Source organism: Nelusetta ayraudi, unplaced genomic scaffold (assembly GCF_046127955.1).
Source record: "Nelusetta ayraudi isolate G7.1 ecotype Tasmania unplaced genomic scaffold, CSIRO-AGI_Nayr_v1 ptg000011l, whole genome shotgun sequence".
Classification (NCBI taxonomy): Eukaryota; Metazoa; Chordata; class Actinopteri; order Tetraodontiformes; family Monacanthidae; genus Nelusetta; species Nelusetta ayraudi.
Window position 1 is genome coordinate 8,589,738 of NW_027466061.1, and position 15,278 is coordinate 8,605,015.

A 15,278-nucleotide genomic window follows, 5' to 3' on the forward strand; every position below is an offset into this window, starting at 1 on the left:
ACAGCCTACACGTAAACTAAGCACTAGCGTCAAGGGGTGAAACAGAAATGAGCCTTAGTTGAGTCTGTTTAATGCAAATATGGCTGTCTCACTCTTGATGCTCTGAGTTGAACTGCGTTTTGAAGCTCTATTTCTCTCTCTCTTTTTTTATAGGAGCAGCAACATGGATTATTCACATATTACTCATCACAAAATTGCGAGGCATGCTGCTTCACGTAGGCGCCTTGGGACAGGTTCTCTTGGCTGGGTGCTGATCGCTTCTCCGTCAGAATCAGAGGCAAAGTGGCAGTTATGTTTATTACACTTAATAGACTTCAAAGGCCGACTGACTGTTGGCAGCTTAAAGAGTCCAAAACATATTTTCTGCAACAGCCTCAGCTGTGAGAGATGGGAAATGCCGTCCTGTCTCCCAGCAGACGCACCTCGAGTGGTGTCATCTGGGCCTCACTGAAAACAACCAAACTCAACAGTCGTAACCAGGCAATGTTTTAACCAGAAGTTGTTCCGGTTTACCGAAAGGCAGATTTTTTTTTTTTTTAACTGCACTCACAGAGTTGCAGAAAAGCAACAACAATCTTAAAGGGACGGTTCATTCAAGGACAGTTGTATTACATATCCTACCTTTTGATTGTGGAGCTGTTTTATTCATTTGTTTATTTATTTAGTAGTAGCCAGTTTTGAAGCGATTAGGCTTCAGCGAGCAATTTGAATCTAATTGCTAACTTATAATTGGTCAGGGTTAGGGTGGAAATTGTGATTTGGTCCTTTATCCGCTATGTTAAATCGACTTTGTAGTATCCACATTCTCTTCAGCATTGTTGCCTTCTTTTTTTTAGCCTACTCCTATTTTAATGTACACAGTCATTTGCCCATCCATCCATTTTCAATTCCCGCTTCTTCCTGCAGCAGCCTATCCCAGCTGTCATAGGGCGAAGGCAGAGGTGACACCCTGGACATGTCGCCAGTTCATCGCAGTGCCAAATAGAGACAAACAAAAAAAAAAGACAGCCATTCACACTCACACACACACACCTATGGACAATTTAGAGTTCCCAATTCACCTGCACATGCATGTTTTTGGAATGTGGGAGGAAGCCAGAGAACCTGGAGAGAATCCGCGCAGACACAGGAAGAACATGCACACAGAAAGGTCCCATACTTTTATTTTACAGAAAGAAAGACTTTGATGAAGCTGCAGGTGTTGCTCGTCTGTCTCTCTCATGCGCTTGAATGCCTCCCACCACCCAAACTACTGACTAAGCACTTGACATGTTTTTACCTGTATAGCTTGGCAAGCAGAGCAATCTGTTGGCAACATTTCCTCCACGTCATGTTGGAAACAAGTGGTACATGCATCGGGTAAATTAGTGAGCACCTGCATCTGGCATCTGGTGCGCAGTGAAAAAAAAGACCAGATTCAAACTGCCGTTTGTTTCCCGAGAGCTTACGTGTTGCGTTAGACACATCTCACGCACCGCGGATAGTTTGTTCTTCAGGGAAAAGCTGCGACAAAATTTTCTCTGCCAAGCCGAGAGCAGCCGAGTCCAGCGGGCGATCGCCAGAATCTTTGCAACGTTCTGCCGAAACGGCCCCGAAAAAGTGACACTTCCTCGGGCGAGTGTGCAGACACCTGTGGGTGTCTCGTAGCCTCGTCAGCTCAAAAATGGTCTCTCGGATTTTTATGCCAGCCGAATATTTTTGGAGCGCGGACAGGGAGATTCTGCTCGTTTGAGTCCAAAAACAGCAATATTTTTAACATTGGAGCTGTGTTCAAAGCGGCAGCATCAAATAACTGAAATAGAATGTTGAACAACAACTTCTGTTCGCTCCCTAAACTGTAACATGTCTTTCTGGGTGGTGGGGACTCGGTGGGGAAGGAGGGGGTATTTTCTGACTTATGGGAGATGTATTAAAATATTAGGTATTAAAATATAAAGATAGGGCGTTTGGCTGTTCAAGTGAGGCCTCATTAATATGAACTGTGTCACCGGCCCCTGCTGAAGTTAAATCTGGCCCCTCTTCAGTCAGCCCCATGATTTGCATGTTCTGCTTGGCTTTAGCCTGTTTTGATGTCCAGCGCTCGTCCTTGGCCTACTTTTGTTTCGCAGGCATACCATACAGCCACTGGACCAGACTATAGCCTGTGCAGCAAAGCGCCACCGCAGGATGCAGACGCCGTATTTTTGGGTAAGTGTCTCTTACTTTTGCGGTGGGTAACAATTCGAACATAGGCGAGAGGAGTTGCCTCAATGGGGGTTACTTTTAGTGTTATGCCGCCGCCACCTCAGGCATGATCACATTCACATATCACGGCTTAAACAGCGAGTGTGAGTGTGCGTGGGCTTGTGTGTCTGAGACGTTAAAGAAACCCTCACGAGAAAACACAAAAAACAAACGCACTTGAACGTCGTCCCCTCTCTTTCCAAATGGCGTTTTCATTTCCGCAATGTCTCCACCTCGCTAGCAGATGTCAAATGATGCAATCCCTGGCTGAGGTTAGCGGCAGGACGGGCGGAGGAATAAGTCCGCTCTGGAGACACACTGAGCGCACATTGAGTGGCGTTGCGCAAAAAAAAAAAAAAAAAAAAAGACCCAACAGCGTGACAGACGTGATAAGTGGGTATTCCTAATGATCTGCGACACTTGCAGGTAATTTTAGAAACTCTCAGTCGAGGCCTGAGCAGTGCTGCAGAGAGCAGGAGCCGCAGGATGAGGCAACCTTCACCGAGGAGTTTACATATATTGCGGGTGGCATCGTGCGATGCACCAATCAGAACCTTTCCTCATTATTGTTTAGTCAACCATATAATTAGTTGTTGTGTGGAAGCAGACCCGAAATGATTGAGAGGAATGGGCTGATTTCACCTTTTTCCCACCACCTCCTCCACCTCCTGCTCATCATCCTCTTCCTCCTCCTCCACCTCTTCTACCTCCACCTGCTCCTCCTCCTCCACCTCTTCCACCTCCACCTACTCCTCCTCGTCCACCTCTTCCACTTCCTCTTCCTCCTCCACCTCTCTTCTCCACCTCCTCCACTTCTTTCACCTCCACCTCCACCTCCTCTTCCTCCTCCATCTCTATGAAGTCAGATGTTCAACGCACACTTTTCAATAATTTGTCTTGTTTGTAGTCGCTGCAAGCCGATGCATGAACTTCCTCAAATTGGATTTTGGTGGGAACCACCGTAGACAAAAGGATGTTGATGGAAGTCGTAGACCTCGAGTTTGCTCCTATTCTTTAGCGTCGGTTATTTAAACTTCCTCATTGTGTTACCATGCAACCGCCGTAGCTGCAAAACATCATTGCAATGAAGGACGAAGGCGCATTTTTCCCTTCAGTTTTCCATTTTTAGCCCATTCAGCCTATTTTTAGACTGAGATCCTCTTTAAAATGTTACCAATTCATTTCCTCACAAAAAAGACATTGGCAAAAAAGAAAACAGATATTCTGTCCATTTTCTTTTCAGTGTTTCTATGTGTGAGTCACCAAACACTTAAATGAAGGCGCATATGGCACCTCATTAATCCAAGCCTCGAGACAATCGTGTCACCAAATGCATTGTAAGGGGAATGAATATAAAGAACACAATACAACATTTGAGGTACTTTCAAATGCGGAGAAAACATTTGACATTGAACTGAGGCTGTTGGCTGAGAAATAACTGACAGGTTCTTACAGGACTTGAAGGTTTCCTGTCCTTTAGTCTTTGCATGTATAATAGATGGAGATGTTGGGATTTGTAGGGACTGCCTCCACTGGCTCCTCTGCCATAGAGCTTATTAAAGAACACTTCTGCAGTAAGAGGCTGCGAAGGTTAGTTACGCTCGCAGGTAACCAGTCGAGTCGAGAGAGACGACGGCGAGAGAAAGACGCGCCTGAGCGAAGATTTAACACGCACGTAATTGAGTAGATGTAAAATAATTAAGGTGGCCCATTGTTGCATGTAATTACCGAGCCTGACATGTGCGAAAGCGTGACCGCGGGGGGGTATTTCTGTAACAGCGGCCTTCTGCGGGACGAGGACCATATGTGGACGGCAACTGTCCGACGTTTCCATCAAAAGCCTTGAATCGTCCCGTCGTGTTCATCGTGTAAGATTTGCTTTATTGCTGCACCACTGCTCCATCCAGTCGTTGTCTCTGTGTGTGCATGTGTATGTGTGTGTATGCGTGTGTGTGCGTGTGTTGGGGGGCGGTTGGGAGGGTGAGGGAAGTGGGGGAGGATATGGGTGCGTGCGATATCAGGGCCGGCGGTGCAAAGACAGCGAGGCGCGCACGTTTTCCCCCTGAACGCGACTCCGAGTGGTACGGCCCGCAGCCTTAAAGGCGAAGTGTGCAGCTGAGGCCCACCTCTGTCACACAGTCCAGCCCACAGGACCTGAAGGAGCTGAGCACAGAGTGCACATTTCAAAGAATATTTAAAAATAATTCAGACAAAGTGTGACGTGTGGATACGTCCGAGCTGATAGTCCGTCGTGGTGCCCTGCTTGCACTGAGCGCTCCCAAATTGAAAGACAAAAACACACACACGCGCGACAGGATAGTGTGAGTGAGAATAGTAGTGAAAAATAAGATTGTGTCATATACATTTTTTCCAGGTGAAACGAGGGCATGTTGAGAGATTCAGAATATTTCTGGTTGATGATGGTGATGATTTTAAAACAAAAAAAAAAATTACCTGTTGAGCTTGGCTTGCTGTGTTTCTGGCTCTGCTGATGCCTCTCTGGCTAGTTTAGTGTACCGTACGGTCCTGAGCGACTAAATGAACACACACAAACACACACGCGTGTGCGCACGCACACACACACACACACACACACACACACACACACACACACACACACACACACTCAGAGAAGTGAGAGAGGGAAAGAGGTGTCCGTGCAGAGTTGCAGACTCTCCTCGGCGCTACAACGCTGATCATATGACAACAACAAGCCTCTCCATCGCCATGGCAACAACTGCACCATTGCTAAGGCAACAGCTGCAGAGTGCTACAACAAGCAGAAAAAAACAAAAAAAATAGCCTTTATGCTTTTTCAGCTGTGTTTTATTTCAGCCTCCTGATGCAAAATTCCATTTTATTACCGTCTGTGTGTGTGTGTGTGTGTGTGTGTGTGTGTGTGTGTGTGTGTGTGTGTGCGTGTGTGAGACGTGGTCCCATTCCACATTGCTTAGTGTGTTTTTTCTCTTTCTGTGATGCATATGTAATTCACACTCTCCTCCTTAACACATTTTCTTTCGGTCTAATTCCTTCTGTCACACACACACGCACGTACATACGCACGCACACACACATGCGCGCACACTCACCCACTCTCCCTCATCTCCCTCCTCTCTCGCCTCTACTGTCTCCTCCCGCAGTTCTTCCTCTCTGTCCCTCTCTGCCTTCGCTATCTTATCCTTTTCTCTTTTTCCCCTCATCCCAGAGAGTCGACCCTCCGCCCCCTCCTTTTTCTTTTCATCCTCACCACCTCTGCTTCTCATCTCCATCCTTCCCTCTCCTCCATTTTCTTTTATCACCCCATCTCTTTTTTTCTGTTCCGTGTTTGTCTCTCGCACACCTCGGAACTGGAGAAATACTAAACGAAAGAAAGCAAGACAAACCCACAGCGCTGCACTCTCACCTTCCCTTTTCTTCTTCGCTCTTTCTCCATCTAATACCAAATTCCAAGACCACCCTCTCTGCTCTGCTCTCCTCTGCTCTGCTCTCCTCTCACTCTCCGTTTCCCTGTGGCCCTCCCCCTCCCTTTTCATGTTTCCCCCTCCCTCCATCCTCTCTTTCCCTCGCTGGCTCAGTTAGTCAAAGAACAGAATCGCGGAAGGAGAAAAAGGGGGGAAAGGCAGGACGAGAGTGAGAGTGCAGGAGCGGGGCAGGCTGGGGAGAAGGGGCGCGGGGTCTCAGCCCTCTTTCTCGGGGGGGTTGGGGGGGTTGAGATACACCCCAGTGTTTTTTTTTCCCAAAGTACCATGGACTGCCTCTGCATTGTGACTACAAAGGTAAGCCACGTCTCTTGTTCTTTACTTTAGTTGAGGGTGGGGGTGGGAGGGGATGCTGGGGTGGTGGTGGTGGTGGTGGTGGTGGGGGGGGGTGCAATGGGGGGTTCACAGCTGTATCCCGACAGGCAGAGACACCAATGCTCTGTCCGTGATTCGTGTGCCGTTCGGGAGTGTTGGGAAAGCGTGCGTGCCGTTTCGTTTCATCCCTCTCGTCGGCCGACTCGGCTTCCCGTGGCTCTTTGTGCGTTTCTCCCCAAGCAGCCTCGGCTGAGCCGGGCTACCTGCTCAGACTCCTGATGCGCCACTTGCCTCTGGACGGTGGACGTATCCTCCGCTTTGTGGTGGGCGGGCAGGCGGGCTGACCTGCGAGCCGAGCCGGCAGAGAGCTGGTGCCGGAGCGCCGTGGCTGCAGAACGTGTCAGGGAGAGACATCGTGGACGAGCATCCTGCATGCTTATCCCACCGCTCCCCCCAGGCGGCTTCGTCTTAACCCTCGACTGTCGGCGCAGGTTGCTGCTGCCCGCTGTGCCTCTGCCTCACAGCCAGCACAAACAATTTTTTATACCATGCACGTGTGTTCGGCGCGGCCGTTCAGCCCCGAGCAGCAGCAGCGGCGGCAGGAGCAGCGGCAGAAGCAGCAGAAGCAGCAGCTGCCGCCGCTGGGAAATTGGTTGATAAAATGAGAAATGATGAGTGCTTCCGTGTGAGTCGGACTGCAGACGCACTCTGGGGGGTCACAACCTGTTTGTTCAGACGGCTGCAGTCTGTTCAAGAGAGAAGGAACGAGAGAGAGAGAGAGAGAGAGAGAGAGAGAGAGAAAACCTGGCGGCTGTGCTTACTTACAGGTGAGCAATATAATGTGACAGCTGCACCTGAATGTATTCTTGGTTTTTTTTTCCTTTTTTTCCCGACAGGAAGTGATGACAAGAAGTGGAAGATACACACGCGCACACGCACGCACACGCACGCATGTAGCCGCTCTGAGGGCCAAGTGAAAGTGAGGATGGGTTGAAAACGACACCCGGCAGCGCCGAGAGCGGAAGTGACTGCAGCTGCCGCTTCAGACATGTTACATAAACGTGCGCTTAAACTGTGGCACATTACATCAATTCTGCTTTTTCGCCCGCTCAGTTGGCCTGGCAACAGAGCTCATCGGTCAGTTAAAGACAGACAGGTGGCAGCCGCATCCTCGCAGGCCCCCCTCCCCCGCCCCCCCGCCCCCCAGCCGGAAGCTGCTCTGGGTTTCTTCTCGTTGAGATGTGAATGAAGTGGCTGCTGCTGCTGTTGCTGCTGCTGCTGCTGCTGCTGCTGCTGCTGCAGCTGTCTTTCCACTGGACTACGTGTGGCAAGTGCGTCTGAAATATAAATATGTAACCCCCTCCCCACTTAGGCCTTGATTGTGACTCATTTCGAGGCAAACATTTAAACACAACAGACCGCAGTTGGTTTAGCAGTGGGCCCTTCAACCAAACTTCTTCCAAAAAGTCTGCTTTCCTCTCAGAGTGAGAAAAGTCTCAGTGTGCAGCTGGCACAGGGAGGCCGGCCGCTGCCAAGAGCTCTCCAGGCAGATGGTGCGTCTGTGACGGGGGTGGGGGTGGGGGGTTAGACTGTATAGAAATATACCAGCTGATATGGATCCACGTCGGCTCCAGCAAACAAAAAGAAGCAGCACGACCGACCTCAAAGTGTTTTTTGCTGGTTTCCCTCCGCCTCACTGATCTGAATTAAGCCCCGCTGTGGGAAACGCTCGGCGTGCTCCTTTGAACGTGCTATTAAACTTTCATGGCAACTGGCTGCATTGCAGGTGAGGAGCTTGAGCGGCTCGGCTTGGTGGAGCAGCTGACGGGCTGAGCAGCTCCCCCCGCCGCCGGCCCACGCACGCTGTCGAGCAGGTTATGTGAACAGCACCGCGGCTCCGCGCGCAAACTTTTGCTGTGTGGGTGCAGAGAATGCCTTGCCGACACGCCGCGGTGCGGCGCGCGCACTCAACCGCCGCCGCCGCTGCCGAGGAGGCGCCCAAATGCAATTGTGAGCATACCACTGCTGTCACGAAGCCGGCGGTGGCCACACTGACTCCCCGCCACAAAATGCTTGCTCAGAAAAGTCCAAGAATCTTCAATTCCCAGTGACAGATGAACCACTTCTGACAGACAGGAAGCTGTCATGCTGCTTTCTGTCTGGGGGGGGGGGGGGGGGGAGAGACTACGGCAATGCATCATATATATGATAATGATGTATGTGAGTTTTTAATTATCATTTAATTTTAATTATCACGCGCCGACAAAAGTAAAGCTTTTATTGGGTTACCATTTGAACGCTAACGCAACACTTGGCATTTAGTAGTGCCTTTTCAAAACTATTACAGTTATGGTGGTCGATGAGAGAGGGACCTGTGATGTCACGCCCCCTAGCGGGGTTTCATGACGCGGCCAGTTTTTTGCACACAGCAACATTTGCTTTTCCTGAAAGCCAGATAAGTTGTTTTTTCGTGCACTGATTCTTTAAAGACTCAACGTGGAACATCTATTGGCATGTATTCAGCAGTCAGACGATAACATTTAATCTAACTGGTAGGTTGTATGAGTTGATGAAAGTCCTACCTCGTCACATCATTTGTGATGTCAGGGCAAAAACCACAAAACCTAAAACGATTAAAACTGTTTTTTGTGCCTAATTAAATCTGACGTCTAGTTTTGTGTTTTTGTTTTCATCTCAACAGACTGATGTCTGTGTGACACGCTGGGCCTTGAAGATTATTTTTGTTTTCAATGCCCTCACCCAACTACACCATGTAGCTGGGATAGAGCTTCACGCCTCCAAGGCCTGCAGGATGTCTATCGACATCAGGCCTTTAAGAGCTCAGATTTCAACCCAAAATGTTGATCCACCTCACTCCCAGCTCATCTCAAAAATGCACCTTATTTCTGTCAGCAAAAACAACTTTAGCCTTTAGTTAACAAAATGCAAAAATATTGGATAGTGGAAGAAGAATCTGATGTGCCAGCAGGCAAAAGATCCATCAGCCTCGACATCTGGTTCTGAATATTTAACACAGTTTCAGAGCATTTTTATCACTGAACACCAAACAAATCATCTTTTTTTTATTTTTATTTTTTTTCAACATGATTAAATGAGTGCCAATTATCTAAAAAAAGCATCTTTGAGGAAAACGATAAGCTCAAAATATTTTTTGAAGAGCAGAATCAGCCCTGGACGAGACCCAAACAACTAAATCGACTCTCATTTCTTTATTTCTTAAGAAATCAACCCTGGACCCCTCGGAGTGTCGCTTCCTGTCGACGTCTCTCTTTTTTTTCTTTCTTTTTTTGCCCTCCTGAGTGTTTCAACAGCTTATGTAATTTTCTGCTCCTTCCCACACTAAAATCTGAGAGAAGGAGGCTGAAAAAAAGAAGAAGAAAAAAACGACCTGCAACATATGATAGCAGAGCATTATACAGAAGTGTCATTACGTAACATTCAGAATATCAGCGCATTCCAGCTTCGGGGAGACGTCACAGGATTTATATTTGGCTGCGAGCCTGACAATACCTTTGACTCTCCTTCCCTGCGTGGCTCTGAGTCAGAGGAGGGACGGCTTGATGTTTGGGGAGGGAAGAGAAGACGGTGCGTGCGAAGGGGGAAAATAGTGGGTGAGGGGGTATTTCTGCCTGCGAGAGCAACTTATTGCATGACAGGAAGTGATTACGGATGCGCGGCATGCACAGCCGCTCCTGCTTGGACCAACAGTGCGCCTCGGCGAGCGGCTGGCCGGCTTTGGGCTCCTTTTCATTACCACTCCTCTCGCCCCGTTGTCACCCTCGTTCCACCTCTCTGCTCCCGCAATCCCCCCACCACCCCCACTCCCATGTTATTTTTTCCCCCTCCCCCACATCCTTCCTGCCTCCTTCACCTCCCTAATCCTCCTCCTCCCCCCTTTATCTCCCGTTACCCCTCTCCCCACCACTTCTGCTTACTCTCCCCTTTCCCGCTGGCGCCGCTTGCCAGCTTACCTCCCGCCCTCCTCTTCAGCACTTTTGAGGCTTCCCTAGTTAGTGCTTCCTCCGATAAATTATGGATTTGACAAGATGTAGTCCAAGTCAGCAGCTCCGTGTGCACTTCGCTGGCTTCATGTATGACTTCATGGCCCCGGCATGAACATCTTCTTCCCTTCGGAATGGGCCCGGGCACTCTCGTTTTGTAAATATTTTCGTGCTGTCGGCTGTTGCTTTTACATATTTGAATATTTATGGGACGGGAGTTCACGTTGATGAAGAGCTGAAGGCCCTTCTGTGGCTTCTAGAAACTCAGAAAGAGAGAGAACGTTGCAAAAAAGGGCCTTGAACCCCGGCGAGCACACTGGCAACCCTGCTGCCCGTGAGGCGACAGCGCCAAGAGAATTCCAACCCCCACTCCCCCGTTAATCAAACAGCCCTGCCTGTGTGAGTGCGGTGTAGCGGTGTGTGGCGTACAGTAGGGCGTACTGCGGGTGAGGATTAGCCATCCGGAGGAAGAGTCTCATATGATCTCTGCTCAAGGGCACGGCCTTCCGCGAGGCTTTTGTATGCAGCCACGGAGACACTGATCCTGCCAAGTGGCTCCCAGGGCGCCGGGCAGCGCCGACGCCGGGCTCGGCCCCCCCGGTGCGAGGACTGATGTCACGACTGCGCATCGCAGAGGTCCTCGAATGTCCGGCTGCCAAACCCGCAGCACAGACGAGGGACTCGGCCAGCGCGTAAGGCAATACAGGCAGATGGGTTCTGTGGTATTTTCCCCCTCCTCCCTCTCTCTCACCGGCCCAGTTCAAATGAAGAATGTGTGTGTGTATGTGTGTGCGTGCGCAGGCGTGCATGTGTGTGTGTGTGGTTAGCGCGTTTTTGTTTCGTCCTAGTGCACGTTGCACCAGCGCTCACCCACACGTTCAGATTTTCTGTGCAGGAGGGAGAAAAAAAGGGAAAGGGATGAAAAAAAAAGGTGAAAAAAATGGCCGCACACACCTACATGATCAGACAGAAGTGCAGAGCGTTCGGCTTTAGCCAACGCAGCTCCCCGCGCTTCCAGATGAACCTCAGCAGCCTTCAGCTCGAGTGCCACCCTGGGTCTCGGAAAAACTTTTTCAAGTCTCGGCTGAACTGAGAATCAAGAGCTCTCTGCACCAGCGGCGCTTGTTTCAGAAATTCGCCTGCTTTTTTTCTTTTTTTTCTTTTTCTCCTTCTTTTTCTTTTTTCTTTTTAAAGCAGCCCTGACTCAGAGCGTCCAATCACCGCGCATTAGCTTCCTCTCCAGCGTACATGCAACAGCAATCAGTGCAGGTCGGCCCGGCTCATTAGCTCCTGTGTAACGCCAACCCCTCGTCAGTTGAGCCCGGGCTCGCACAGGCCAGTGAGAGGAGCTCCTCTCTGTCGACAGCACACAAACGCAACCTGCACTCCGCTCCGTCTGTTTTCCCCTCCCCACTTTCCCCAACCTCCTCGTTTCCACAGTTTTACCAGGAAGCACAAATTGCTTCTTGAATATGTGCTACATGTTCTTTGACCCTAAATCTCCGCATCACCTGCCTCCGTCAGCACCCGCTCTGCTGTTTGGAGCCTCATCTGTATCACACATCAAATCACAACCTTCGTCTCTGAGCGAAAAAGGCAGCTTCCTTTTACGTTGGTCATCTGTTTGCCGGCTAACTGCAGGAGAGAAGAACGGCACACCATCTTGGCCGCCGGCCCACGGCTTCTGAACTCGTCCGTTTTGGCTGTCAGAGTCACTGTCTGACGCAGGAATTTCCGTATGACAGGTGACAGATCGGATCTATCGCGCGTCGTTTGGGTCACAGACTTTGTCCTCTCACATTTAGCGGGAGGTCTAATTACATGATCCCACCGTGATGCGACAGCAGGGCCGTGGCTGTGCTGTGCTGCTTTGTTTTACATTTACATGTCGAGTCCACTGGTTGTAGTGGGAGGGAGGAGGGGGGTACCAACTCAACCCTCATGATGATGAAAAGCTGACTGAGGAGGTTCAACCAGGGTCTCGGTAATAAAAACCTTCTGTAGGCTTTTTAAGCGGTGACTAACTTGTGTATGTTATGTAATAAGTGTGTGTCTGCCACTGCGTATCGCCGCCTCGTGTGTGCAACCGTAGGATGCGCAGTCAGCGTCGTGCATCTTGAATAAGGAGAACAATGGCAAAATATGAAGAGCACCTGAATTAGCCTTGCAAATGGGATCAGACTTTGACTTTTTTCTACCAGCACTGTGGCCATATTTTGTTTTTTGTTCTCAATATAGCACACGATGACACCTTGTGGCCTGCTGCTAAACTACAGCACAGGGAGTCCTTGACAGTCCGGCTCAGGGACACAGTCCGATGTGAAGACATGGATTCGCCTCCGTGCAGTATCAGTAATGCACAATGTCCATGTTTGATAAGGTTGAGGCTTTGTGTGCCCCCTCCACCCCCCCTCCTCATAATTGATACGAGTGCTTGTATCGGTTAGCGGTTAGCGTTCCTTTTGTGTCGGATTGGTACTATGATACTTTCTGATAATGCTGATCTGTAATTCAGGTCATGCCTCCTTGTTTTTGCCCTCCTACAGTTGGCAAAGAGCAGGAGACTTCCACCAGCATCTCTTACCTTTAAATTGTATGCTCTCCAGCGCTGATGATACATCTTCCTACTGACATGCACCATGTCGTCACTTTGGAAAAAAACATATGAACGGGGGGGGGGGAGAGGAGGGGGTACGTGACACGGGCTCAAGGACGCAGTGAGAGTTCAAACGCGCAGTGCCCAATCTCGGCCCTACCGACGGGCACGCACATTTTTTTGTGTGATTTGTTTGTCTCCAGCTCTGTATCTTTGTGTTCCTCTTATAGGTGATGTCAGTTGCCTAGCAACCAAGCAATCAGGGGCCCCAATTGTTGCCATGACAACATGGCAGGGGTATCATCATCATGGAGAGAATAGAGATGAAAGGAGGAAGGAAGGGAGGACGAGGAGGGAGAGAGAGCGAGGGAGAGAGAGAGAGAGGGAGAGAGAGAGGGAGAGAGAGAGAGAGAGAGAGAGAGAGATCCCTGCCATTGAAGGGTGCTGGAACCGTGGAGCCCACAGCGTGCGCAGACGTAGGAGGATGACCTCGGCGTGGGCGGCGGCAGAGCATGCTGGTGAATGCGGAGAATAGTGAGCCGACGTTGGGAAATGCTGCCCGGTGTTTGACGCCCTCCTCGGTGCGACGGGCTCCGTTCCAGATGGAAATGTCACGACGTGCGCCGGTCGTCTTCAGTCACATTGGCGACGTGCTGCGGCTGATGCAGGGGCTGCGGCTCAGCGTGTTGCCCGGGGGGTCCGCGGGGCTCGGACCACACACACACCTATTACCGTGCGGCAAAATAAACAGGGACGCAGGAACAAATCTGCCAATTAAGAGGCCAGTGAGGCTTCTATGGGTGGACATAAATGATAACTGGCAACATCGATCACGGAAGGGGTGACAAAACGCTGTGTTGCCTACTCAAAGATTGACCAACTGTCTGACAGCCAACAGCGCTGCCCCTCCAGTGGGTGCGTGCACGTCCAAAACGTGCACTGTGATCAGTCTGAACCAGTCTGCAGCATTTCAAAAGCCTGCGTCACTGACTGCTTAAACGATAGCTGTGCCTCGGTCCCATACTAGCGTCATTCGTTTTTCTAAACAGCATTTAAAGTGCTACAATTTGATGGTAAGTTGCAGACAGACAATATCGATGGTAAACACAACAGTGTACCGCACGTAAGCTGAACACACCACGTCATTAATGCCAGATGAAGACGTGCCACTGTAGCTGAGAGTGTCTCAGGAAGCACGGGGTTCTAACTTCAACTAGCATGTTAGCACCTTTACACCATTTCCACTTCATCACCTATACGCTGTTGGTTGAGAGTGTAAAGCATCCATTGTACTTTGTTCGGCTGTTTTCACTGGCCACAAAAAACTTGGCAGGTGATTGGCTGCACTATCTGTCTGTAGGTCCACACAGATGCCATTAGCCATGTGTCATTAGCTCCTAGCTAGTTGCTCTTACAGAAGCTCTTGCTGAAGCTCTTGCTGAAACCTGTTTTGAGTGCAGAGAAATCAAAAAAAGAAAAAAAAAAAGTCCTGAGGGCTGTTTTTAGGCTTTTCCTTTCTTATTATTACCACATCAATGCTAACCTGTGCAACAGCAGCTGTTGTCTACAACCTGTAGTCGCTTCCTCTTCCTCGTCTTCTGTAGATTTTCAGAGCAGTTTGAAACACTCACCTCTCGTCCTCAAACCACACGCCTGGTTTCCTGTGTTCTTATACGTGGATCATTTCCTACATGGATCATTTGTGATTTTCAAAACTGTTTTTGTTGTATTCCACTACCATCAATGAATGTTTGGCCTGAATTGTGTTATACTGCAAATAATGATAAAATGTGCAAGTGATACGACTCAACTACCCCAACAAAACTCTTTAAACATCCAAGCCTAATATGAAACACTGTAAACCATTCGTAATGTGTCTCCTTCACAGTTGTTTGTAAGCATTTAGAATTCTGTACAAATTATTATCAGTGTTTAATTTTGGCTCATAAGAAAATATACACAAAGCAGCTGACAATGACTGGGTTCAGGTAGGGTCATTAAATTGTGTGCGGTGTATAGTGGGTTTATTTTGTCTGTCTTTGTATCACTGTGGGATTTTCTTTGTTCATGTATTCATGAGGTTTCATTTTATTCATTTGTTTGGTGAAAAGAGCAAAGAGTGCTTAATGAGGCTTGAAAAGATGACAGACAACGCTGTGATCATTTACTATTGTTGACGTTGATGATAATTTTCTGATGAGTGATTCTGATGCTGCTTGCTGCAATAGGTCAGCATGGACTTTAGCAACAGGAGATGCCTTCATGGGAGGAAGGTGTGCTCCAAATCTCATCGTACGGTGTTCTAAATATTTAATATTTTGAGTGCATAACTGTGCTGGTATGATCAGAGAGAGGAGTGTGACACAAGGCTGCGTACTGTTAACACACCCAGAATGGTCAGAGAACTCAGCATGCAACAGCGGACACTCCCCAGTGAACATTGTGTTTGGCACCACAGAAGCTTCTGCACAAACTTAAAGGATTAAAAATAACTTGGCGATAATTTTCTTTTTTATGTAAAACGATCTTCTGTTTATGGTTTTAAGATGTCTGCCGTCAGTAATGTGTGTTCGCTGCATTGCTGGGTGACATTAGCATGCTGGCTCAACTTAACTGTCTTCCAGCTTGCTGACAGCGGATGTT

General features: G+C 49.1%; 1 protein-coding gene across 1 annotated transcript in view; it reads left to right on the forward strand.

Moving 5' to 3' along the window:
* Nucleotides 1–5,912: 5,912 nt before the first annotated feature.
* LOC142884703 (disks large homolog 4-like) overlaps nucleotides 5,913–15,278 on the forward strand; it is a 56,397-nt gene continuing 47,031 nt past the window's right edge. The window contains exon 1 of the mRNA XM_076020541.1: nucleotides 5,913–5,999. Within this exon, the coding sequence (XP_075876656.1) occupies nucleotides 5,970–5,999 (30 nt within the window). The 5' untranslated portion in view covers nucleotides 5,913–5,969. The remainder of the gene's footprint in view (nucleotides 6,000–15,278) is intronic.